Source organism: Engystomops pustulosus, chromosome 1, assembly GCF_040894005.1.
Source record: "Engystomops pustulosus chromosome 1, aEngPut4.maternal, whole genome shotgun sequence".
Taxonomy (NCBI): Eukaryota; Metazoa; Chordata; class Amphibia; order Anura; family Leptodactylidae; genus Engystomops; species Engystomops pustulosus.
The window spans coordinates 30,429,645-30,456,013 of record NC_092411.1 but is presented as its reverse complement, the minus strand read 5'-3'; the positions used below and the strand labels follow the sequence as shown (position 1 = coordinate 30,456,013).

General features: G+C 43.8%; 1 protein-coding gene across 1 annotated transcript; it reads left to right on the top strand.

The window, feature by feature from the left end:
* Positions 1–363: 363 nt before the first annotated feature.
* DEPDC1B (DEP domain containing 1B) lies at positions 364–25,246 on the top strand. The gene is made up of 11 exons (XM_072136859.1): positions 364–701; positions 6,439–6,704; positions 8,240–8,369; positions 11,717–11,844; positions 12,377–12,507; positions 13,013–13,060; positions 13,875–14,015; positions 16,809–16,975; positions 18,075–18,251; positions 20,402–20,587; positions 24,424–25,246. Exons 1-11 carry the CDS (start codon positions 537–539, stop codon positions 24,583–24,585), a joined length of 1,701 nt encoding a protein of 566 aa, XP_071992960.1. The 5' UTR covers positions 364–536; the 3' UTR covers positions 24,586–25,246.
* Positions 25,247–26,369: the final 1,123 nt, after the last annotated feature.

The window sequence follows — 26,369 nt, the reverse complement described above, 5'->3', positions numbered from 1 at the left end:
TGATGCCAAAATGGTTTCAATTAGACCGTGAGCCTGTCCCAAAAAACACTACACGACACAGCTCCGAACACCCAAGTATGAAATAGTTATTGCTATCAGAATATGGCGAGACAGAATTTTTTTCTTATGGTTTTCTGTATAAAAAGAAAATATGTATAAGAAAAAACTGCTGAAAACGCATTCATGTGCAGCTTTCAACCTTGAGGACATATCAAAAGTTTCATTTCATAGTGTTGTACTACGTACTACTACTTCTAAAAGAAAATCTACCGCACGTGAAGCAGCATCTTCCGTCACTCCCGCCCCCAGTTCTCTACTATCCGCAGGTATCAGCCTCCTGCCCATAACAAGTGATAATAGGAAATCCCAGCAGGGACACAGTCACCCCCCGCCGCCTCCTCCTCCCTCCCCAGGGACGTCACGTGGCGCCGCCGCAGCCAATAGGCGGCCGCCGTCCTGCAGGTACAAGATTCAAACTCTGGCCGTCTCCAGGATACAGGGCGACACCGGGAGAGGAGACCGGGCCGCACCGGAGCATGGAGAACCGCATCACAGGACCGGGGCCGCACCGGAGCATGGAGCACCGCATCACAGGACCGGACCCGCACCTGAGCATGGAGCACCGCATCATAGGACCCGGCCCGTACCGGAGCATGGAGCACCGCATCATAGGACCCGGCCCGTACCGGGCCACCAAGCTGGTAAGAGACATCTCCTGTATGCATAGGAATGTGATTGCATCCTATTATCTGGACTTGTGACCTTCCGCTGCAGTATCTGTAATAATGTATATTCAGGACCTAAATCAGATCCCATTACAGAAAGTACCCTACTTAAAGACACCCGACTTACAGACGGCGCTAGTTAAAGACGGATCCCTCTGCCCACTGTGACCTCTGGTGAAGTTCTCTGGATGTTACAATGGTCCCAGACTGCAATGATCAGCTGTAAGGTGTCTGTAATGAAGTTTTATTGATAATTTCTGTAGGTATACCGTAGTATGTCTGTGATGCCAGGGCATAGGGGGTGGCATCAGCCTATACCAGGGGATAAGGGGTGGCAGGAGCTTATACCAGGGGATAAGGGGTGGCAGGAGCTTATACCAGGGGATAAGGGGTGGCAGGAGCTTACACGATGGGATAAGGGGTGGCAGGAGCTTACACGATGGGATAAGGGGTGGCAGGAGCTTACGCCAGGGGATAAGGGGTGGCAGGAGCTTACGCCAGGGGATAAGGGGTGGCAGGAGCTTACGCCAGGGGATAAGGGGTGGCCGGAGCTTACGCCAGGGGGTAAGGGGTGGCCGGAGCTTACGCCAGGGGGTAAGGGGTGGCAGGAGCTTACGCCAGGGGGTAAGGGGTGGCAGGAGCTTACGCCAGGGGGTAAGGGGTGGCAGGAGCTTACGCCAGGGGGTAAGGGGTGGCAGGAGCTTACGCCAGGGGGTAAGGGGTGGCAGGAGCTTACGCCAGGGGGTAAGGGGTGGCAGGAGCTTACGCCAGGGGGTAAGGGGTGGCAGGAGCTTACGCCAGGGGGTAAGGGGTGGCAGGAGCTTACGCCAGGGGGTAAGGGGTGGCAGGAGCTTACGCCAGGGGGTAAGGGGTGGCAGGAGGTTACGCCAGGGGGTAAGGGGTGGCACTGTAAAGGGTAGGGCACTACTGTGCAGCGCATGGGTGATGCCATTCTGTAACCCTGTACTATGACTACATTTATGTAATAAGGAGATTTGTGATGGAGTCATATGCTTATCCTTCACTAATTTGAATAATCTCTATTTATAAGCATTGTTTGGATTTTAAAATCCTCACCACTCCTGACCCTGGGTGGTGTGTGGTATTGCAACTGAGCTCCATCCATCTCTATTTCTACAGCTGAGCTGTAATACTGGCACACACCATGGTCACGGGTGCCACTGATTGTGGAAGAAAACCTGCTGGACAACCCCTTTAATAAAGTGAACTAGTGACGGTCACAAACCCTTAGCACATTATTAAGCAGTTGGTCTGCTTATTTTGTCCCATCAACATGCTGTAAAAACAATTGTATATTCCTGTCTCTGCAAAGCACAGGGGCCGCCCTACATCCTGTGTGATTGTTACAATGTATGGAAAGAATAACAATTTTGCTGGTGACCGTAAAGCGCTTATGCACAGAAGATAAAATAATTATTGAATATACATATACAGTATCGGCTCTGCTGCATCTCCCTGCTCAGGTCCCTGCCCATTTATCTTATACACAGGGATATCCTCATGTATGTAGATACAGTGACCATCACGCGGCAGGACACATCTCCAGGGAAGGTCTCTGTACCACTTGTGGTTATTTGGTGACATCCTGTCATTGTCACATGTTGTAATCTGCAGTTTCCCTCTTGAGTTGTCGTTCTGCTTCCACTTCTCTTATTACAAGTTCCAGCAAGTTTCTGGTGGTTTATGTATTGTGTAGAGGAATGTATTTATTGCTGGGTCTTGCCACTAAGTGAATATTACATTAATACCCATTCATCCTCGGACCTATAAGAATAGTACAACAGCTCATTGTGGGCATTGGGGATATAGCAACAGAAGTGCTGCACCCTAAAGTCGCCCGGGGACACTTTCCACTTTGGGGACATTATAGCTTCTCCAGAAAGCCAATCTCTGGTCACTATTCAGCTCAAGATTCCTCCCCAAAATGTTAAATGTAGCGAAAGAATGACTGGGCATGTTGAATTTTTTTATGTCCATTCCCTTGGGAGAGGAGCTGCTGCCAAAGGTGTCACTTCTCCCTAAAAAACAAGCAAAAAAAAAATAAAAATTTATGGAAGAGGAGCAAAAAACCCCAGTGTTTTTACCCTGCTCCATCACCATTTTACACCATTACATCAGTTTTTCAGCATCAGCGCATGCCAGGGCACGGTGGGTGTCATGGGACCTGCTACAGCTAATCCATGTTCCCTTGGTAGGACACTGTAAGTAAAATTGTGACCTGGGAAGTAGGAGTCGGAGTAGGGTAATTACATTTAGAATTTTTCCCTGTGATGGCTCTCTTGTGGTTTGCCACAGTTCCATAAAAGCCCCTTTAAGGCTGGGTACCATAGTATCTACTTCTTAACAGAGAGCAGGAATTGGTCTGTAGGGCCTGGTTTGCACTTTGGATTGGTCTCTTTTAGGTGGTCAGCAGCACCAAGGAACGAGTCCCATGTTTTTTGAGGCCCTTGTCTCATACTATGGGGCTTATTGGCATAAAGTCAACAAATGCGATTTCTGCTGTCGGTACCATAACAAAATAGGACTACTAGTGATTAAATAATACTTCCCCCTACACCTTCTCTGCCTTATCTATCTCCCATTGTTTTGAATATAAAGGTAAATTTTAGAATCAAATTTTGCGGCAGAAGATTGCCTGAAAATGTGGTACAATAAATATACATATATATATTGGAGTGATTATACTACAGGCAGTCCCCGGGTTACATACAAGATAGGGTCTGTAGGTTTGTTCTTAAGTTGAATTTGTATGTAAGTCGGAACTGTTTTCTTTATCATTGTAACCCCAGCCAAATTTTCTTTTGGTCTCTGTGACAATTGGATTTTAAAAATGTTGGATTGTCATAAGAACCAGGATTAATAATAAAGCTTCATTACAGACTCCTGTAATAACTGTTACAGCTGATTATTGTAGCCTAGGACTAAAGTACAGGAAATTACCAACATCCAGAGGTCCGTCTGTAACTAGGGGTCGTATGTAAGTCAGGTGTTCTTAAGTAGTGGACTGCCTGTATACCTATTGGCTGTCAGAAAAGAGAAAGCTTGAACTATTATAGTACTCCCCACTTTGTGCCAGGCTCTTTATGTGTATATATTCTAGGATTGTATATCCAGGATTGTCTGTGTGTGTAATGGCGCAGATGTTCTTTAGTCTGTAATTGATCCATTCTTCTTATCTCTTAGCACTGCCCCTATATAAACCACAGTGACCCTGGCCTCTATCTGTATGTGTTACCTGACCTCCTGACAGTCCCTGTATACAGAGCCCCACAAGCTGGAGGTGTATACATAGCTTGTGGGGCTCTCAATTCTTGTAGACACTGTTTAATCTTCTGAATGTAAACCAGTCATATTATGATTATACAAATAAAACATATTTCCTATTGAGTTTTAAGGCTCTTTAATGGGTTGAATGTTGACTATTATTATTATTATTATTATTATTAGTAGTAGTACAGCATCTAGTAATGGATGACACACAAGACAGACTGTTGCTTTGCTTATGGGGGATTGCAGAGAATGTGAGGTCATACGATAGGTCAGAGTTCCCTCTGATGTTGTATATAAAATGAGGGTGACCTAGGGTGGACCTCTAGCTGAGGTCACAGACCTGAATGTCATACAGTCCTGGAATGTGAGCTTGATGTTTCCAGCGCCCCGGACTTGTGGGCTGTGGGTGGGTGTATACAATGGGTGTAGCCGCAGGGGGTCACTTTCATGGTCCGTTAATTTACAAGTGAACAGTGGCTGCAGGTGACACAACCTTGTGTTACTGGAACCAGTGTGTGGGGAAATCTTTAGTATTCATGGAGCAACTCAATTTCACGCTGACAGATTTCACGTTTCCTTTTTTTTAATTTGATGTAAAGCTTGAGGAGGCCACGACACAGTCCAGGGAGAGGAATCATCAGCTGAATCCGAGGCTTTCTTTCTATTTCTCTTCAGTACTGGCGCCATCCGTCATCACAGGTCATGTTTGGTACTGCAGATTATCTGCATTCAAACAAATAAAGCCCCCATACACCTGAGACATTCAGTTTATGGTGAAACTGCCCCTGGTTTAATGAGCCATTTGCATCCTGTGCATTCTTATTGAGCGTAGAGACCCTGCAGCCAGACTCCTGATTTGCTCATTTCTAGATCTGATGTATATGAGCTCCTTTAGATGGAGCTGGACACAACTCGTGAACCAGAGCATTGCTGTATTAAAATTTTGTTTTAATATTATCTGGGAAACCTTAAAAAAAATTATTTTACATGATTTTTCCTGTAGTCAGCAATTTATGGCAAATGGTGTCTAATTTGTGCCATAAAAACGCACTTCTCCAAAATTTAAGAAATCTACCATAAAAATCAAACATGATAAACCAGGGACCCTTAGGCTGTATTCATACAAACGTATGGCAAATTTGCGGACAGATATATGCCTCTCGCAGATGGCTATGGCGCCTGGGCTCGGTGCGGTGAGCACAACGTGTACTCACCTTTCCGTGCCGTGGCCACAAAAAAGATAGAGCCAGCTCTATCTTTTGGCCATGCAGCTCTAATTTCTATGCAGTGGGGAGGGGTGAGCAGGGCCTGACGTATGCCCGACGGGCACACATTCATGTGCATGCAGCCAATCAGCTATACCTCTATTTATTACATTTTCTTTTCTTATATTTCCTCATGAAGAATGATCAATCTATAAGCTTTTCACCACTTGTGTTGCCCCATTTCTTCCTCAGAGAATATGATGGCGCTATATAAATATTATATTTATTATTATGCAGCCTTACTCATAGATCCAGGCACGTAGCTGTGGTAATCTTCTTATATTTGTTATCCATGGCCTCCTTACTTCTAATATCAACTTTTATAATTATTCTAATAAGTCTGAAGGGCTCCTGGTGGTTTTACCAAAGCCCCTCCATGCTGTACCTTCACAGACTGTAGCACTGTCTTTCTGTCTCCTGCTCCCTCAGCACTCCCCCCCTCTCTTTTGCCTGATGTAATCTGAAAAAGTAAGATCAAATTTGCAAAGACTCTTTGATCTTTTATTCAATCGTACACAACTGTCCTCTCCTTTTGGCCTTGATCATTTTAAAAATGTGATCAGAAAATTAAATTTTTCAAAGTCTTCTTATATTTGTTATCCATGGCCGCCTTCTTCTTTCTAAAATTTATAATTAATCTAAAGAGGCTCTAGGGGATGTTACCAGTACACCTTTGTGCTGTAGTTTCACAGACTTTTACACTGTGCAGGAGAACTTGCCCCTCCCACTATGTAAGATTAGAGGGGGGGGGGGGGTTAGACAGTGTAACACCTTGCAAAGCTACAACCCAGTGTCCTTCAAGTTGATTCGTATACTTTAAAAAGTTGATTTTAAAAGGAATGTGGCCATAGATAACAAATATTAGAAGATTACCACAGTCCCGGTGCCTGGATCTATGAGTAATGTCCCTGGTTTATTATGATGGATTTAGATGGTAGATTTCCTTTAAACTTGTTTTCAATGTTCCCATATTGTTGTGTTGCATTGAGCTTCATCCACCCATAGGCCCCCATTTAGACACAATTAGATGGGGGTGTCGGAGTGATGGGTACTGGCATTCCCGTGCAGCTACAGATTCATTTAAGTAAATTTTCCACCAGCCGCTGGTTATTTAATGCAAACTTAAACTCTGCTCCTATTTTCTTCCTTTCTATCAGTGGAATGAAACTATAGAACTTTTCCGCTCCGGAATGACCCAGAAGAAGCATCGTGTGCACTTTAAAACTTATGATCGATGTTTCACTGCGTCAGATGCTGTGGACTGGCTACATGAACTCCTCCAGTGCAACCAAAACTTTGGGCCAGAAGTGACCCGAAGCCAGACCATCCAGCTGCTTAAGAAGTTCCTGAAGAACCACGTCATAGAGGATGTGAAAGGGAGATGGGGCAAGGAAGACCTAGAGGATAATAACAGCCTGTACAGGTGAGTTCTGTGTATGTAAGTGATCTGCATGTCCTGGGCTCTGTGCTCACACCATGATCCTCTCATTTACATATAAAGCAAATGACCAGACACAAACACAAAATATACAAAGAAACAAAGAATGAAAGCATTGGTATTATAAAGGTGATTGTTACCGGTATCTGATGAAACTTCTGGATTGATAGAAGATCTCTGACTGAACAATACTTCACCTTACAGCACACAAAAATAGATGCAGTATCAGTATAAAACTTGCCATAAATGTGTGATGGATACCTGCTCAGCCTCAGGGGATTTTACATCATGTCCCGCCACCTTCGTTCATTATCCATCTGGATGTGGTGGTTGGTGAAAAGAGAATCCTGCTCTCAACGAGTAATATATATATATATATATATATATATATATATATATATATATATATATATATATATATATATATATAATATTGGTATGCAAGGAGGGGGGGAAATAAGCTGTGACATCATCTATTGTCAGTAGTGATGTAATGATGCGTCAGTGTTATCTATATAGAAGTTATTGTACAGGGAGGGGCAGGAGATAAGCTGTGACATCATCTATTGTCAGTAGTGATGTAATGATGGGTCAGTGTTATCTATATAGAGGTCATTGTACAGGGAGGGGAGGAGATAAGCTGTGACATCATCTATTGTCAGTAGTGATGTAATGATGGGTCAGTGCTATCTATATAGAGGTCATTGTACAGGGAGGAGGAGGAGATAAGCTGTGACATCATCTATTGTCAGTAATGATGGGTCAGTGTTATCTATATAGAGGTCATTGTACAGGGAGGAGGAGGAGATAAGCTGTGACATCATCTATTGTCAGTAATGATGTAATGATGGGTCAGTGTTATCTATATAGAGGTCATTGTACAGGTAGGAGGAGGGGATAAGCTGTGACATCATCTATTGTCAGTAGTGATGTAATGATGGGTCAGTGTTATCTATATAGAGGTCATTGTACAGAGAGGGGGAGGGGATAAGCTGTGACATCATCTATTGTCAGTAGTGATGTAATGATGGGTCAGTGTTATCTATATAGAGGTCATTGCACAGAGAGGGGGAGGGGATAAGCTGTGACATCATCTATTGTCAGTAGTGATGTAATGATGGGTCAGTGTTATCTATATAGAGGTCATTGTACAGAGGCTGTGACATCATCAGAGTAAGACTCGCGCCTTTTGCCGACAAACCTGGAAACTGCCCTTATGTCTGTCTAATCCCATGGACTGCACACCTTGTACAGAAGTGGAGTCCTTGTATTATACCAAAATATGATGAAAGGTTTTCCTTTCTGCCAGCACAACTACAATACCTTCACTTTATTAACAGTTATAGTTACAACACAGGCACTGAAATCCAGCCGGCAGATGTGAAGTCCTTGCATCATATTTTGGTATAATGCAAGGATTCCCATTCTGTACAAGGTTTGGAGTCCAAGGGATCGGGCTGCAAGAGGCCTGACTCTGATAACACCACTGGTTCATTGTGTTGTTTTTTTGTTTTATACAGGTTTCCACCCACATCGCCACTTAAACCATATCCAAAAAGACCTCAGCAAAAAGTGGACCCTCTTCCATTCCCTCGCTGGACTGATGAAGACTCTGTGTGTGGACATATTCCTGTGAAACCTGTTGTAATGGTTTGTTTCATTCATTCATTTCTTTTCCTTCCCTATAAACCACATGAAGGTCTTGCAATAAAAACTCTGTTAACTCTATAGGAAAAGTTGTGATACAGCAATGGTTTTCACTACTGTTAATAGTATAAACCCATGCTGGGTCCTACCACGGCAACATTAAAGGGATCCTGTCATCAGGATTTCACATTTTCACCCAATGCCAGGTTCCCTTGGCCTTTTTAATACTATTTATTACTATTTAATACTAATACAGCGCAACACAACTTTGATGTTTTAAACAATGGGATTTTTCCGATAAAGGACTCTCTTATGAACTCTGCTATTCTTATACATTATGTGATGCTGCAAATTTATCAAATTGGAAAATGCATATAGCCTGTTAGGGTGCGGTCACACGTCGCGTTTAACGCATGCATTTAAAAACGCATTGCAATAGCTGAAGAGTGATTTGCCTAATTAAACAGCTGCTAACGCCTGTGTTTACAAAACGCAACCGTTAACGCATGCGTTAACATCGCGGTTAACACATGCGGTTGTTAATGCATTGTTAACGCATGAGTTAACATTGCGGTTAACGCATTCGTTTTGTAAACACAAGTGTTAAGAGGTGTTTAATTAGGCAAATCACTCTTCAGCTATTCCAATGCGTTTTTAAACGCATGCGTTAAACGTGACGTGTGACCGCACCCTCAGAGGCAACAACCTCCTCCACTGCTGCTCAAAGCACCTCCTTGGGGGTTAGGGCAAAGCATTTGCCACGTTTCTCATGTCACTGAACTACAAAAAACCCTCCTTTTCTTTGCGTTGAATAATTTTCAGACCGTATTCTGAGATGCCACCTGCTGCACTTTCCTCTTCACGGCTGCTTCTCCATTATGCTAATATATTCATTATTGAGAGAAAATGTTAATCAAAGGCATTTCCCCCCGCGCTCGGGGTATCCAGCTCTTCACTTCTCAAGCACAAGGAATCAAGTAGATTCTGTGGTTTCTGTACTCCTCAGGTGTGTCTCAAGATTGTTTTTCAGTGATTGCTGGAGCATCAGCCATTTTAATCATATAAACGGCGCTGCGGTTAAGATTCTTGCAAATTCGGGGCGATGTGTATGCTGAAGTTTTAGTAGCACATGTATTCTTCGGGAATCTAATTTTAAGGTCAGCTGTCTAATTGCGGTGGGATTGTTCAGGTATAAATGATTAGCAATATGGACGAGCACAAGAAAGCTTAGAGGGATGCGGGAAACTGGTCAGAGATTTATGGTATAAATATGGAAGGGCCATTGTGCTGTAGACTGATTGCACAACTTGGATACATTTTTACGAGAAACGTTTGTAAAATTTTTCTATGCTTGCATGAGAGTGATATTGCTAAAGTTTTTGTCACTTTTTAAGTCTAAAAAGACTAACCCCTTTTTCATAATTGGAGCCAGCAGGACAAAGACTAGTAGTTACACAAATAATCCCAAAAAGTTTGATTAATTCCCAGAAGAAAGATCAGTGGACCAGCTGAACTTTAACCACTGTAGCTTTATTGAAGATGAATTAAAAATTCCGTAGTGGCATGATGGCTGTCAGGCACCAGGGGTAGTGGATCCTCTGGACCACTGCGGACAATGACGTAAGCCGACACGTGGGAGCGGAGTCTAAGTGGAACCCGGTTTGCACCAGAGCCTGCCGCAAAGAGGGTTGGACTTGCTGCTTCGTGGTACCACCAGGTCGCTTTACAGGCACAACTTTGTCCGTGGTGGTGGCCAAGGCGAGGTACAAAGTCGTGTAGCAGAATCCTAGTAGGGGACAGACAGGAGGTCAGGACAGACGGCACAGGATCAGAGTCGGGGACGTAGAGGAAGGTCAGGACAGGCAGCATGGGATCAAAGTTAATAATGGAACCGGGGTCACAACAGTACTAGCGCAGAGCATAGGAAACAAGAAGTTTTAATGGCAATGAGGCACAAAGATCCAGCGAGGTGTGAGGAAGAGGCTGTTTTTTTCAGGGATCCCGTGAATGGCCCGCACCAATCAATGGTGCGCTGGACCTTTAAATTTTTGGACATGTCTGAGCGCCGGAGCCAGAGCAGGAACGAGGACAGGTGAGTCGGGCCACATGGGCACGGGTCAGCCTGAGATGTGGGTCGCGGGAGCATCCATGAGAACAGCAGCCAACGCATTTCAGACAGATATACACGTGCGGTTGAACAAAAAACCCTTGCCGACTGCAACACAAATTAAAACATAGGGGTTAAAGGGAACCTGTCAGTTAACCTAATTAACCTATATCTTTGGAACGACCATTACACTGCAGTGCAACTATCCTTATATTGTTCCTCCCAATGTCCATTAAGTTCTACAATCCATTCATATAGTTGACTTGCCATCTATGCAAATGACTCTGTGTGATTCCAATCATCGTCTTTCCTTTGAGCTGAGTGGGCATAATTAACTATCCCTATGATGTTGTCCCTCCCCATGCCTATAAAGTTTCATGGTTCCTTCATAAAGCTGACTTTCCATCTACTCAAATGACTCCATGTGAGTACGATCATCATCTTTCCTTTGAGCTGAGTCCGGCCCCTGTGGCTGGCACATGTTACCGTGTGCCTAGCCATGTTACCATGGCTATGTTACCAGTAAAAAATACACAACTTCTATTATATACCAGTACAGATATCCCTATATTGTTCCTTCCCATGTACATAAAGCTCCACAGTCCGTTCATAAAGTTGACCCACCATCTATGCAAATAAACCCATGTGAGTCTTGTCATGATCTCACATATTCATGTCCTTCCTTGGCTGCATGACTTGCTAAAGAGAATTGCTAATAGAAGAGGGTGGGGTGAATGAGGAGTAGATTTCTCTTTAGCAAGTAAGTCAAACACATTCAGCATCTCTCCCCGAGGGAGGGGGAAATGATGTAGCAGAGCTGATGAGAAAGCAGGCCCCTTGTCAATCAGGAAGCTAGAATAGCAGGAATATGCATAAATGGTCAACTTTGCCTTTGTCAACTTTACAAATGGACTGTGGAATTTTTCAGGCATAGGGGGGAACAATATCGGGATAGTTGTATTATTACTATTCTTTCAGCACCATCTGTATCAGGGATCCATCACTGCTTTACATTCACACTGTGAGTTTCTGAAGAATGGACATCCATGAGTTTCTATGGTCATTTAAAATATATATAGAGCAATTACGTGATTTTTGGTCTGGATTGTAATTGCAGAGTAGTGGGATGGGAATGAGTGTTGGGAATGAAGGAGTAATTTGCCCCATTAAATTTGTGCATGTCTATAACTTGTTGAGGTTTGACTTCATCCTTCTTATAACTTAATATAACTATATTTTCCAGAATTCTGAGATGTGGTATAAGCGTCACAGTATTGCCATCGGAGAGGTTCCTGCCTGTCGGCTGGTGTATCGCAGAGAGTTAACCGCAGCAAATATTGAAGATATATGGAAATCTAGGACCCTATCCCGGTAAGTCTGCCATTGTTATAGTCCTAGAGGGTTTTTTGTGGGTCCAATGTAATTCCTAATTTCTCACCTTGTATAAAAAGTAGAAAATGAATTGTGTTAGATACTTGTCCCCATAAGATCATCGGGATCCTTCTGACTTTAACACAGCTAATGAGTTCATGGGAAGAAAAGATTGGACATGTTGAATTTGTTATGCCCATTCCTTTTGTGCTCAGCTATGTCAGAGAGAGCCGTGCATCTTCAGCTACATGACTGGTGTCCGTTGTTAAAGGGGTTGAAATACATGGCCGTAGACTGTGGTATTACATCTAGGCTCCACTTATTTCTATAAAGCTAAGCTGCAATACCAGCATGAGCCTTGCTCCAGGTGTGCACTGTGGTTTTAAGAAAGCAACATGTTTTTCAACCTTTGCACAACCCCTTTAAGATAAATGTGGTTTCTTAAAATTTTACGGCAATGTCGCAAGATGGAAAGAGTTATTTAAATTGAATATTACTTCTAGAGGTTGTTCATAACTTTTCTTTCTTCCAGTTTACAGAAAATATTTGGCCTCGATTCCCTGAATGACGTGATGGACACTAAGCAGACGAATGGAAAGCACATAATGCACAATGTGTACAATGTCAACAAGCAGGGGATAGTGGTGATGGAAGACCCAGCAAGTGAGTTTGAACTTAGATTTACTATAGGTGTTTTTGTATAGGACAAAGGGCTTGTCCAGAACTTTTAGTTATCCTTAGGGTAAGCTATAATTTGTTTGTAAAGGTCCAAGCCGCCAAGACCCAACTGATCAGATCTAATTTAAAGGAACACTCCAGTCACACCGGATTAACTGAATGATACCTTGTATGGGACCCGGAAGGTGGAGCAGGACTCTAGGTTCTAGGAATACAATGACAATGAGTCCTGATCCTTTCTTTCAGACCCTGAACCATTTATTATTCATTGAATTGGCTTTGACTGGAGTGTTCACCAAATTTTCACCAAAAGAGACATCCGAATGGTGTGATTATTGGTTAATCACAACCATCTGTTGGTCAGTGAGTGATTTTTGGGGGTCGGACATCAATCCTGCAGAACTCCCAAATAACTAATATCATACAGCTATGTATATGGCTTACACATAAAACCTATACAAATGATGACCGTTTTATTGTGTTTCTGCAGAGGAGCTTCCCCATTGGTTGCTATCGGCAATGAAATGCCTCGCTAATTGTAAGTATATTTTCATTTGTTTGTGCTTAACGTCACCATTGGGTTACTGTAATAGTCATCCATTTTCATGGCAAGAAACCAAGTACATGGCACTGACTTTACTTTTGCAAATGGAACTAAAACTGTCCAGTGAGGATCCCAGAGGGTTGGGTGTTTGCACTGCATTAAAGAAACATTGCCCATGTGTTAGACATCCTCATCAACTGCAGTGTTAAAATAAGAGATAAGTTTACCAGACCCTATGCACTGGCGCCTGTTCTTCTATAGTGAGATGACGTGAAGGGTTACGATACAGTTGATTACTGGCCATAATAGCAGGTCTTGTGCCATTTGGGGGCATTACAAGCCACAGCAGTGACTTATAGCTCATGGCACAGAACATAAACCAAATGGTGCCTCCCTATTCCTCCCTATTCACAGGATGGGGGAGAACGTGATCAAGAGAACAGGGATTTGGCGCAGCAATGAGTCTATCTCTGTCACAGAGATGAATAGAGAAGCAGGGGGCATGTGTGACTGGGTGTTCTGTTCATCTGGGGTACAAAGGACCCTTAATCCATGATCCAAGAGGGACCCTCAACGATCAGCAAGATATCTTCTTTCCTGTAAATAGGGGAAAAACTAGAATTCACATAAATACAGATAAGTTGCAATACCAGACATGGCCGATAGACCAGAGTGGCGCTATTTCAGTGGTTATTCAAAAATAACCAAATTTTTCTTTCTCATCCTATTCATAGATGATCTATCTGTCTATCTACTGATGCTAAACCAAGTCTATATGTTGTAATCCTTTTAACTCTTATCTGTCCAGGGCCGAATTGCTCAGAAATGAAGCAGCCGATGTACTCGGGCTTTGAGAGAGACGTGTTTAAGACCATTGCAGATTATTACAGCTCTCTGCAGGAGCCTCTTCTGACATTTCAGCTGTTTGATGTGTTCGTGAATATCCTCGGTAAGTCAGTGAATGGACGTGAATTTCCGATATAACAAGCCCTCGGCTGCGTTATTGCAACACAGAGCTGTCACTGAATTACCAGCTCTCGGTGAGGAGACATCGGAGCAGTAAGAGCTCAGGCCACGCGTTGTCTTCATGTAGGATTTTTGAGCAAGGAATGAAATAATACTTTTCTTGTGGAAGGTCTATGTTCAAAAAATGATCACAGTCCCTTTAGTGAACCTTGTAAAAGGATCTGTGCAGACATATGATCACTAGAAATTACAAGTTGAAGCCCGAGGCTGCACTACTGACTGATTCTGCTGCAGTGCAGCCATGGAGACCTTGCTAGGATTTAATTTGGCAAATACTATGGACCCAGTGTTCTACCTGGGTTCTGGGATCTGTGTCGGTTTGTTTGGGCTCGGATATGAATCCTCAAAGTGTCTATCTTCTCTTTTTCGTGCAAAGGTGACACTTTGAGGATTCATATCTAAGTCCATACAAACCTACACAGATCTCAGAACACAAGAAAAATATTGGGTCTATAGTATTTGCCAAATTAAATCCAAACAAGGTCTCCATGACTACACGGAAGCAGAACCTGAATATTTCAGTAGTGCAGCCTCCAGCCTTATTGACCTCTATCTCGAACGTGGATCAGCTGAGCCATTTCTCACTGCCAACTGAATGTACAGTATAATGTGTGCAGCCACTCTACATTCGTGTCAGTGGGTGCACTGAAAATAGCCAACCCTAAGACTCTGCTCCAAGCCTGACCACTATCTGTTGATGCCATTGTCAACTCTTCTTTCAGATGGGTAGCGGAAAGGGGTCAATGGACATCCATTCTTAAAGGAAATCTATACTCAAAATTAATCATGATAAACCAGGACACTTACTCACAGATCCAGGCACCAGGACCGTGGTAATCTTCTTATATTTGTCATCCATGGCCTCCTTCCTTCAAAAATTATGCTAATGAGTTGGAAGGGCCCCTCAGTGCTGTAGATTTACAGGCTGTTAAATGGTGCAGAAGCACTTCCTCTCCCACTGTGTGCTGAAACGGCTGCTCTGAGATTACATCCGGCAGAGGGAGGGAGGTGGGATTGAGACATTGGGGCACGTTTACTTACCCGTCCGCTGGAGTTCACCGAAAGTGCATTGTACAACGATAATGCATTCTGCTTCGATTCACCACGATCGTGCGCCCGATATCCTGCATGTGTCACTTCCCCGCTCAGGTCCCCTGGACTTCACCTTCTTCTTCTTGGTGCGTGTAAGTGCATTGGATGCGACACAACTTGAAAGTTAAATCCAGCGCTCATTCCGAATTGTTCTGCGGCGCCCCCCGATTTGTGTCGCATGGAAGCCAGCAAAGCTGCACCAAAAACCGATCGCGTGCGACACAATCCCAGCGCAGACACCTGTTAAATACCCTTTCAAGCCGTGTAATCCCCAAGAAAGACGAACAGTCGACAAAAGTGCGATCGGCGACCCTCAGTAAATGAGCCCCAAATTTACATACTCACCTTTCGGCTTCCCGAAGCTCGTCGCGGGTCCTCTTCTGTCTTTTTTTCGCTGTAACGGCCGGCAGAGCCGCGTCCATGCGATCTGCCAGCCAGCGTACACTGTGATGCGGCCGCTGATGACGTCATATGTGCAGGCCAGCGGATCGCATGGCCGTGTCTGTGCCGGCCGTTACAGCCAATCATCGGGAAGCCGAAAGGTGAGTATGTAAGTTTTTTATTTTTTTAATGCGGGCTGGCTGCAGAGTAAAGGAGCTGGCTGTATACTAAATGGGTCTGGCTGGCTGTATACTAAATGGGTCTGGCTGGCTGTATACTAAATGGGGGCAGGCTGGCTGTATACTACAGGGGGGCAGGCTGGCTGTATACTACAGGGGGGCAGGCTGGCTGTATACTACAGGGGGGCAGGCTGGCTGTATACTACAGGGGGGCAGGCTGTATACTGGGAGACTGTGACCAATGCATTTCTCAACTTCTGCTTATACTTGAGTCAATAGGTTTTCCCAGTTTTTGGTGGTAAAATTAGGGGACTCGGCTTATACTCGAGTGTATATGGTATATCTTTATTGAAAACATGTTAAAAATTACATATGATCACATAAAAAAGCAAAGCCGAATAATGTAACGTGTTTCAGACTATGTCAGTAAATCCTTAGTCATGCTCCGGTAACTCCCCCAGAAGCATAATTTTAAAAAGTCGATTTTAAAGGAAGGAGGCCATGGATAACAAATAAAGAACATTATGACAGTCTCCATGGCTGGATCTATCCCTGGTTTATCCATGCTTGTTTTTGATGGTAGTTTTCCTTTAATATAGCTATAGGACCCGTACCTATCATGTATTTCTAAACTATCCTATGGATGTGTCATTTATACAGAAGATGGGCACACACCTTTAAAAAAAAAAAAAAAAAAAAAAAAAAAAACACAAATCAAACATGAACAGATTTTAAAATTTTTCACCAAAATCTGCATATAAATTGTGCAGGTTGCTTATAGGGGGATTCCAACACCTACATATTGATGGCCGGTATATAGGGTGTGTCCTAAATGTCTAATGTAAGAGTCTCCTATGAGAGCAGCAGCCATGTGTAGGTGAAGGATGAATGAAGAGATGGTCGTGAGCGCCCTCAGCCCTGTATCGCTTCAGTAAGGACGCCCTCGCCAGCCTGGATACTAATAAAGGGCCCCCTTATGGACATTTCTTTCATATATTGCTGGAATAGATATTGCTACTTTCTTAATTAATTTTCGTAATTTTTATTACTCCATCTTACTCCAGGTCTTCTGCAGAGGAGGCTCGTCGCCATTGAAGCTCTACAACTGTGCTGTCTGCTCCTGCCGCCGGAAAATCGCAGGAAACTGCAGCTGCTAATGAGGATGATGGCGAGGATAAGCCTCAACAGAGAGATGCCACCACTGAGCGATGCTGCCGGGAACCGGGCGCTGGTGGGTTATTAGACAGTCTGTATGATTGAAGGTCCTTGACTGCTGTGCTCAGCGCTATAGGAATCTCCTCTTAGAGGGGGCGGCCGCGTCTAGTAACAATGGCGCCCCATGTTCTGGCTTTCGTTTTATTCTAGAGCACATGTTTTATCTCTATAGTAGAGCATTTGTACCCGAAGATGGATAAATATAGATACTGCAGAATAGATTGTTCTAATGTGAAATGTTCTGCAGGCAACTGAATGATTTACATTCAGAGACTCTAAAGCACTTAAAGGGAACCTGTCATCAGATCTTATCCCATCTGCCCCCTAGGTAGTGTATGAAATGTCTTTTCTAGAATGTCTTTTATGTGAAGGCTCCCCTGTTTACCTATTAAAAAAAATCTCCTCCAAAGTCATGTTTAAATGAGCAAGGAAGAGTCATATTTGCATGAAATGAGTCATGTTTAGTGGGTGCAGGGGTCGTGTCATTTCAGATGTTCCGATCTTCAGTTCTATAGGACCTAGAAACATGGTGTCATATTAAAGATAAGAATCTTAACTTTCAGACTGCATCAGGCATGTTCTATGAGCTACAGAACCGCAGATGGAGGTAGTTACAAGGAGGGAATTTTTATCAGCAGCTTGTATTTTCAACTATTTTTTTAGTCTTTAATTGACTGAATTTTTGGTTCTGTAGCATGTCGCTAAAAGATGAGATTATTTTCTTTAAATATGACACCATGTTTTTAGATACTATAGAACTGAAGATCATAGCGTGAAGTGTCACTCCCCTGCAACCTCTAAACTTCACTCATCTTCTCTGCTCATTATTACATGATTTTTAAGTTTTATTTTTTACAGGGAAACAGGTGAGAATTCACAGAACAGAGGGACTTTGAGAAAGGACATTTTATAGCCTACCTGATGGGGCTGGTAGTTTTAATAGGGATAAAATCTGATGACACGTTTCCTTTAAAGTGGTTTCCTGACTCATTTCTTGGTTTGGTTCAGATAAATGTGACAAATACTTTTTAGCAAGTCAGCGTTTTAATAATCGCAATTTCTTTTCTTTTTTGATTGTTCTTAAGTATTATAATCCCTGCTTTCCTTGTTGTCAGATGGTGCAGACATTCTCTCGCTGTGTCCTCCGCTCAAAAGAGGAGATGGACCTGGGTGAACTTTTATCCACAAAGCTGGTAACCTTCATGATGGACCATTGCCAGGATATTTTAACTGTTCCAACATCTTATAAAAACGCGGTGGAAGACTATGTAGCGCACCAAAGAAGAGTCCAGGTACACCAAGGATGAAAAAGAAACTTTGGATGTCTTAATGATATGCAGAAGTTAACGTTAATGGGGGGATAAAGTTGCTGAAGGTTGATTAATCAATGAACCAACTTAAAGAGAACCTGTTGTCAGAAATTGACCTAATAAACCACTACCAGTCTGTTGTCAAGCAGTTAAAAAGCTTCTAGATCATGTTTCTTTTAATGCTAAGCTTGTTGGCATCATCCTGAAAAATCTACTTTGAAGTGAGGCTTAAAGGGCACCTACCACCACGAATCTACCTATAAAGGTAGATCGGGTGGTAGGTGGATGTATGGGACGTGAGGATAGCCCTTTTTAGAGCTAATCCTCACGTCCCCGCTAGCCTAGCATAAACTTTATTGCCCTAATATGTTAATTTAATTAAGCGGCTACCGGGGCGTGGAGTAGCCGGACACGAGGCTACACGGCGCGGCTACTCCACGCCCCAGTAGCTGCTTTCCCCCGCCTACCCTGTGATTTTCGGCGCGCAGCTCCTGGCAGCTGCGCGCCCTCGTCCGAGAAGCCGGAGTTCTGCGCATGCGCAGTAACTCCGGCCTCGTTCCCGAGATCGCGCATCTTGGCCGGAGTTACTGCGCATGCGCAGAACTCCGGCTTCTCGGCCGAGGGCGCGCAGCTGCCAGGAGCTGCGCGCCGAAGATCACAGGGTAGGCGGGGGAAAGCAGCTACTGGGGCGTGGAGTAGCCGCGCCGTGTAGCCTCGTGTCCGGCTACTCCACGCCCCGGTAGCCGCTTAATTAAATTAACATATTAGGGCAATAAAGTTTATGCTAGGCTAGCGGGGACGTGAGGATTAGCTCTAAAAAGGGCTATCCTCACGTCCCATACATCCACCTACCACCCGATCTACCTTTATAGGTAGATTCGTGGTGGTAGGTTCCCTTTAAGTTGTATAAAGTCAGGGAGGCGGAGAGTTAAACACTGAAGTCACGCCCTCCCTGCCTCTGAACACCGCTTCCCATGTAGTTGATAGCATTCACCAGACTTCAGTAAATCTGATGCAGGAGCATCTATTACAGTGAAGGGGGTGTTCTAAGGCAGGGAGAGCTTGACTTCAGTGTTAAACTCTCCGCCTCCTTGACTTCATAAAACGAATTTACATCTCACTTCAAAGTTGATTTCTGGATGAGGCCACCACACCAGGTCATGAAAGAAATATCACTGTGGATATGCGGAGAAAAAGGGAGGGGGACAGCAAGAAACAGCGCTACCTAGTGCTAGATTATCCTTGGTTAGTTCCGGGGTGCTCTTGAGTAAGAGGTGCTCTTGGGTGAGATTGGATACTCACCTTTGCTGGTTATGCTAGAGACAGGCACAACGCAGGGTCAGGCATATGTGATGAGTAACCGCTGCAGCGCCCCCACCCTCGCCCCAAGGTTGGGTAACAAGGGCATATAGCAATGGTCATGGTTGTACCACCCTATGTGTAAAAATGGGACGTCTGGAAGGCGCTGGTCCTCAGGGGTAAAAGGTTTCCTTTTATTCAGAGATATTTTGGACAACGCGTTTCGCACTACAACGAGTGCTTCCTCGGGTCTAGGCTTGTTGTGGTGCAATAATCCAATTGCAACACTCCAGCACAACAAGCCTAGACCTTTGTGCGAAATGCGTTGTCCAAAATATCTCTGAATAAAAGGAAACCTTTTGCCCCTGAGGACCAGCGCCTTCCAGACGTCCCATTTTTACAAATAGGGTGGTACAACCAGTGACCTACCCTCCAGCCCATATGAAAGAAATATGATCTAGAAGCTGCTCAGCTGCTTGACAATAGACTAGCAGTGGTTTATTAGGCCAATTTTTTTTTTCTGACGGGTTCCCTTTTAAAGTAGTTGGCCACTAATAGGAAACTTTACCAGTGTAAGTATACTAACCCGTGTCCACCTGGCCAATTATGGCCGTTTGTTAGTTCTAAGGGTAAAGCTGACTGATGTTGCCCATTAAGCAACATATCCGGGTTTGGCTGAGCTGCTGAACAGAGGACATCGAACCTAAAGTTGGGATCTGCTCATCTGTAATTTCGATGTATAAGTCAATAAGGCTCTAAGTTTACATAGTACAACACTGGATATGATGGGACATTGCACTTTCCACAATTCTTTTCTTTTATGTGGCTCTTAGATAAAGTATCCAGGGGCCAACATCGACAACTCGATTCATCCAGCCTTCACCCAGCCGCCGGAAACAACACATCAGTATGAATATCAGAAGCTGAGCAAACCCCAAGACCCTGTGAAGGCGGCGCTGGAGGAAATTATTAATAACAAGTCATTGTCCTCCAAGGAAAAGAAGAAGAAGCTGAAACAGGTTATTATATTATTATTGCATGTATGAAAAGACTACACACTGATCACTAGATACAGGAGTGGTGAGGGGGCACTGGTTGCTTTGGTGTTTGCAGAGTCCTTAAAGGGAACCTGTCAGCAGAAATTGACCTAATAAACCACTACCAGTAAGTTGTCAAGTTGCTGAACACCTTAGAGATCATGTCCTTTCATGACTTGGTGTGGTGGTATCATCCAGAAAATCAACTTTGAAGTGAAATGTTGTATAAAGTCAAGAAGGCGGAGAGTTTTTAACTTTGAAGTCAAGCTCTCCCTGCCTCAGAACGCCCCCTTCACTGTGCTGATGGTCCTGCGTCCTGATGCATAACTACGTTTGATGCATGTTATCAGTCGCACAGTAGGAGCCTTTCCGAGGTGGAAAGATCTTGACTTCAGGACTAAACTCTCCGCCTCCATGACTTTATGCAACCATTTTACATGTCACTTTATGATGCCACCACACTGGGCCATGAAAGAAACTTTATCTCAAGGATGTTAAGCTGCTTCACAACAAACTGATATTGGTTTATTAGGCCAATGTCTGATGACAGGTTCCCTTTTATATTGGGAATTACATTCTGTTTGATGGAAAGGACACATTTTAGAGGACAACAAATAAACGTGGACATTGAGGGGTAGTTATTAAGCAATATAATTTATAACACTCACTTAGCTTACCTTTCTTCAACATCACCACAACAGAAGAAATCCATATATCGGATCTCCTTTCTGTATCTGGATTTGCCAGTGCCAACAACATTTTATATATTATACTGAAGAATTCGTACTGGTCCTATATCATGAGCCCGCACTGATGGGAAAAGTTATAAGGTCCCAAATTGGACTTATTTCTTACTGGGGTAGAGTACATCTTAAAGGGAATAAATAAATATTCATAAAATGCCCATAACATAACAGAACATATTTCCCTTCTGTTTATCGCCCCACTGTTCTGTTCTGTTCTGGACTCTGAACTGTAGGAGCAGTTCATGTACGTCCTACTAGGTTAAAGTTCTGAATGATTTTATTGATGCCTGCAGCCATGATGTCATGTCTTGTCATGTGACCTTTGGACTGTACACAATTGCTCAATATTGCTATATTAGAGGCAGAGATTATATTGCTGATCACTGCTGCCTGTCTGCCTACTACCACATATATACTCGAGTATAAGCCGACCCAAGTATAAGCCGAGGGCCCTAATTTTACCACAAAAACACGGTAAAACCTATATTTTTTTTTTTACTGGAGTATAAGCTAAGTTTGGGTTTTCAGCACATTTTTTTTGTGCTGAAAAACTAGGCTTATACTCGAGTATATCTGGTATGCATTGTATGGCCATGATAAGTTCATGCAGATTCGAGTACAGGTGTTGTAGCTCTGCACCCAGCTCACTCTCTTATGTGTTATCATATGAAGTGGATTCATTACATGTAATTGATTATTGATTGACACTTCTTGATAATGGACATTGAAAAAAGAGACATTTTTTTATAGCTAGAATCCAGGGCTGTGGAGTCGGTGACTATTTTGCTGTAGTTGAAGTTGTGATAAAATGGACAAAGGGTTTCCCCACCCAATTTGCTGATCTGTAGGCGTCTAATCGATGAGACCCCCACAGATCACGAGAACGGGTGGGTCCGATGGGGTCCCCGGTACCTCCGTCAGATGCCTCGTTGCTTCCAGAGATGAATGGAGTAGAAGGGTCATGCGCAGCTGTCTGCTCCATTAATTTTGGGGAGGGACAAGGGGTCAGACGGAGGTACCTGGTATTGCATCCCCGTTCTCAGGATCTGTGGGGGTCTCATCTATGAAACGCCCACCAATCAGTAAGTGGATAGAGCCTAACTTGTTTAGTGGCAAAACCCCTTTAAGGATTTAGGCCTGGGATGAACAGCATTTATTGGCACAAGGGCTATACTGTCATACAGGCCCTTAAAGTTGAGCAGTACCAGTACCCTGGATGCACCAACAACCACAGTACAGCACAAAATGCCATCACAGAAGGCAAATAAATACCACTTCATAAACATTTCACAAAATAACAGCAGAGACCCCAGAGTAGATAACAATGATAATTTAGTTGGAGTTGGAAAGTTAAACCATTCACATAAGTTCAGGGCAGGAGCTTTGTACCTGGTTAAGCTGTAACTTGTACATCTGACTTCACATGTGGACCACGTATATGTGTCTCGCATATGGACCACGTACATCCATAGAAATCAATGGATCTGCAAAAAAAGACGGCACATACATGACATCCGCATGCATTTTTTGTTTTTTGTTTAAATGTTGCAACTAATTGGGCGGGGCAAGAAGTAGATTAGAAACCCATCAGCTTTTTTTTGCATATGTGAAGAAAACGGATGGCGTACTGATACAATATGGACTGATCACATCACATCTGCATTTTCTGAAGATTAGCAGTGGACACACCCGTCTGAATTAGCCCTTATTTTTTGTCTTTTACATTTTTATTCATTTAACTGTATTATATGCTTAAAATATTATAATCTCCATAATAATAATAATCTCGGTAATAATCATCTCCATAATAAAAATAATCACAATAATAATAATCCTAGTAATAATCATCATAATAATATGAATAATAATCATCATAATCTGAATAATAATCTCTGAGAAAATCCCTCTATATACTAGTGCATTAGGCCTGTGCCACAGTGTGATAGTGAAGTGCTTGGTTACATAAAATCCTCCCATAGACAACCACTAACCCCATAGCCAAGTGTATCTCTATGGCAAGTGGAGTGTGGAGGTTGTAAATTAATTGCATAATTTAGAGCCTTGTGTCTGGGGAAGCCCTGGGAGATGTAGAGACGCCATATATGGACAGATGGTGATATCTCCCTGATTATGTGGTCCCTGGTCTGCTGCTAACCCGACACTTCTACAAAAAGGATTCCCTGCCCGATGTCTGCAGATACAAGGAGTCTGTGGAGTCTGTGGAGGTCATTCAGTATCGCAAGTCACAGAAACCTGGTATTCAACCGTTCTGACTTTAAAAGTATCGCACAAGTACCAGGATTTTGAGGCATTGTAGTCAAGAGCGTTTGTAAACTGGGCTTTCCTTGTTTTCCCATGTGGATCCTGCATTATCCATGCAGCTTTTGCTCTCTGTTGAGCAGCGGGCACGTGACCGCCATTCAGGGCCGGTTAAAGGTTTTAGTAGGCCCCTGGGTGACAGAGCCTTAGTGGGTGCCTTTTGTGGGCCTCCCTCCTGTAGCTGCACTGGATCCCCCCCTCCCCCAGTAGCTTCACTGTAAACCCCCTCCCCCTTTAGCCACACTGCCCCCCTCCCCCTGTAGCCATAATGGATCCTCCCCCTGTAGCCATAATGGATCCTCCCCCTGTAGCCATAATGGATCCCTCCCCTTGTAGTCACACTGCCCCCCCCCCCTTCCCCTCTGGGAAAGAAAAAAAGCCTGCAGGCTTCTTTCTTCTCATGTGCCTGCCATACGCCGCCGCCTAGAGTGTGAAGGGACGCTTTGGGGGGACAGGAAAGGTGAGCTTTGGATTCTGCTTCTATGCTCCCGATGAGCGCAGCATAGAGGCAGAAAAGTAATCCAGCCGGATGGTGATCATTTGTACCAGTGTCTAAAAGCAACAGTGGTACAGGTGCTGGCGACGGGCCTGCCGCCATATACGGGGCAGACTACATACGACCACTGATTGATTGCAGGACTTGCTGCAGCCAGAGACCGGCAGCCGCGTGCGGTGATTCATATTTTGCTACTAATATTCTCTTTGAAGTAAATGTTTATCTATTTGTTGAGTTTACATTTTTTGTTTCTTCAGTTCCAGAGAGCTCATCCTCAAGTTTACAAGGAGCGTCTCCCCACGCCGGAGAGCGAAGCCGCAATCTTTCCAGAAAAGACGAGCCTCAAATCTCAGTTATCGTTTTTTGCTATCAAAAGGCCTTTTCAGTCATTTCAGCGGACACGAAGCTTTCGTATGTAAATGACCGGAGATGTAGGTGACTGTTTACAATATAGTGATAAAACTGTACAAGCCGAGCTGCAAGACACGAGATGTGATGGACACTTATCAGTATATTGGTATCCATTTACTAAACACCAGATCTGATGGCCACTGATAAGATACAATGGCCACTGATCAGCTGCAAGATACTAGATACGATGGCCACTATTCTGCAAGATAAGATGACCACTGATCAGTATGGAGGTACCAATCTGCAAGACAGAAGATACGGATAGCCGCAGATCAGTATGTAGGGACCAATCTGCCCACTATACTGCAAGACACAAGATCCAATGGCAACTAATCAGCTGCAGGACACAAGATATGATGGCCAGTATACTACAAGACACAACATTCGATGGCCACTGATCAGCTGCAGGACACAAGATTCGATGGCCACTATACTACAAGACACAAGATCCGATGGCCACTAATCAGCTGCAGGACACAAGATCCGATGGCCACTGATCAGCTGCAGGACACAAGATCCGATGGCCACTAATCAGCTGCAAGACACAAGATCCGATGGCCACTGATCAGCTGCAGGACACAAGATCCGATGGCCACTAATCAGCTGCAGGACACAAGATCCGATGGCCACTAATCAGCTGCAGGACACAAGATCCGATGGCCACTAATCAGCTGCAGGACACAAGATCCGATGGCCACTAATCAGCTGCAGGACACAAGATCCGATGGCCACTAATCAGCTGCAGGACACAAGATCCGATGGCCACTAATCAGCTGCAGGACACAAGATCCGATGGCCACTAATCAGCTGCAGGACACAAGATCCGATGGCCACTAATCAGCTGCAGGACACAAGATCCGATGGCCACTAATCAGCTGCAGGACACAAGATCCGATGGCCACTAATCAGCTGCAGGACACAAGATCCGATGGCCACTAATCAGCTGCAGGACACAAGATCCGATGGCCACTAATCAGCTGCAGGACACAAGATCCGATGGCCTGTTGATCAGTATATACAACATGTACCAAAAAGCAAGACACGAGGCGCTGGCCACTTACCAGTATTGAATCTTTTACAAAAGGTCATTTGCTAATTTGAACGTGAATTTTGTTCTGAGGCAGACATTTCAGGACTTATCCCCCTTGAGAATGTGTTTATATGTTCGTATGACTACTGAAACTCTTAGATTGACTTGACCAAATTCTCGGGGAACATTTCACATGTATTTGGCTATGTTGTGTTTTTTTTAAAAATTTTTTAGAATTTACAACGGGAATCTGTCCTGCGGATTTAGGCCGGCAAACCTTCACCAGGCTGTCATTCAGGATTATATTCTAGGAGATTCAACATTACACAGAAATAGATAGCTACATACAAATGACCTGTAAGGAGTCACAGGGGTGGGGAGGAGTTATGCTGAGATGTCTCCTCTTGGCTAAATTGATGTCCTTTACACGTGAATAACCACAAGTCTGGGTGGTAGCTGCTGAAAGTGTCATATCATGATGAATTTGTACTGTAGGACATTATTTAAACTGGGAGGGTCGTTCTAGCATGACTCCTCCCCGCCCCTGTGACTCTTTAGGTCATTTTTATATAGTGTTTAGTGCTCTTTTTCTGCATAATGAGAAATATCCCAAAATATAGAAGGACAACATTGTGACCCTGTCACTGTCCTAGTTGGTGAAGATTTGTGGGCCTAAATCCTCATGACAGGTTCCCTTTAAATCTTGTACATACTTGAATTTCTTTAATACACTGGATGACTGAAACCTAAGGTAGCACTGTA

Coding starts and splice junctions, on each gene's coding strand:
- DEPDC1B (XM_072136859.1), top strand. CDS start 537: ATGGAGAACCGCATCACAGGACCGGGGCCGCACCGGAGCATGGAGCAC. Junction 702..6,438: donor CGTACCGGGCCACCAAGCTG/GTAAGAGACATC, acceptor CCTTTCTATCAG/TGGAATGAAACTATAGAACT. Junction 14,016..16,808: donor TGTGTTCGTGAATATCCTCG/GTAAGTCAGTGA, acceptor ATCTTACTCCAG/GTCTTCTGCAGAGGAGGCTC.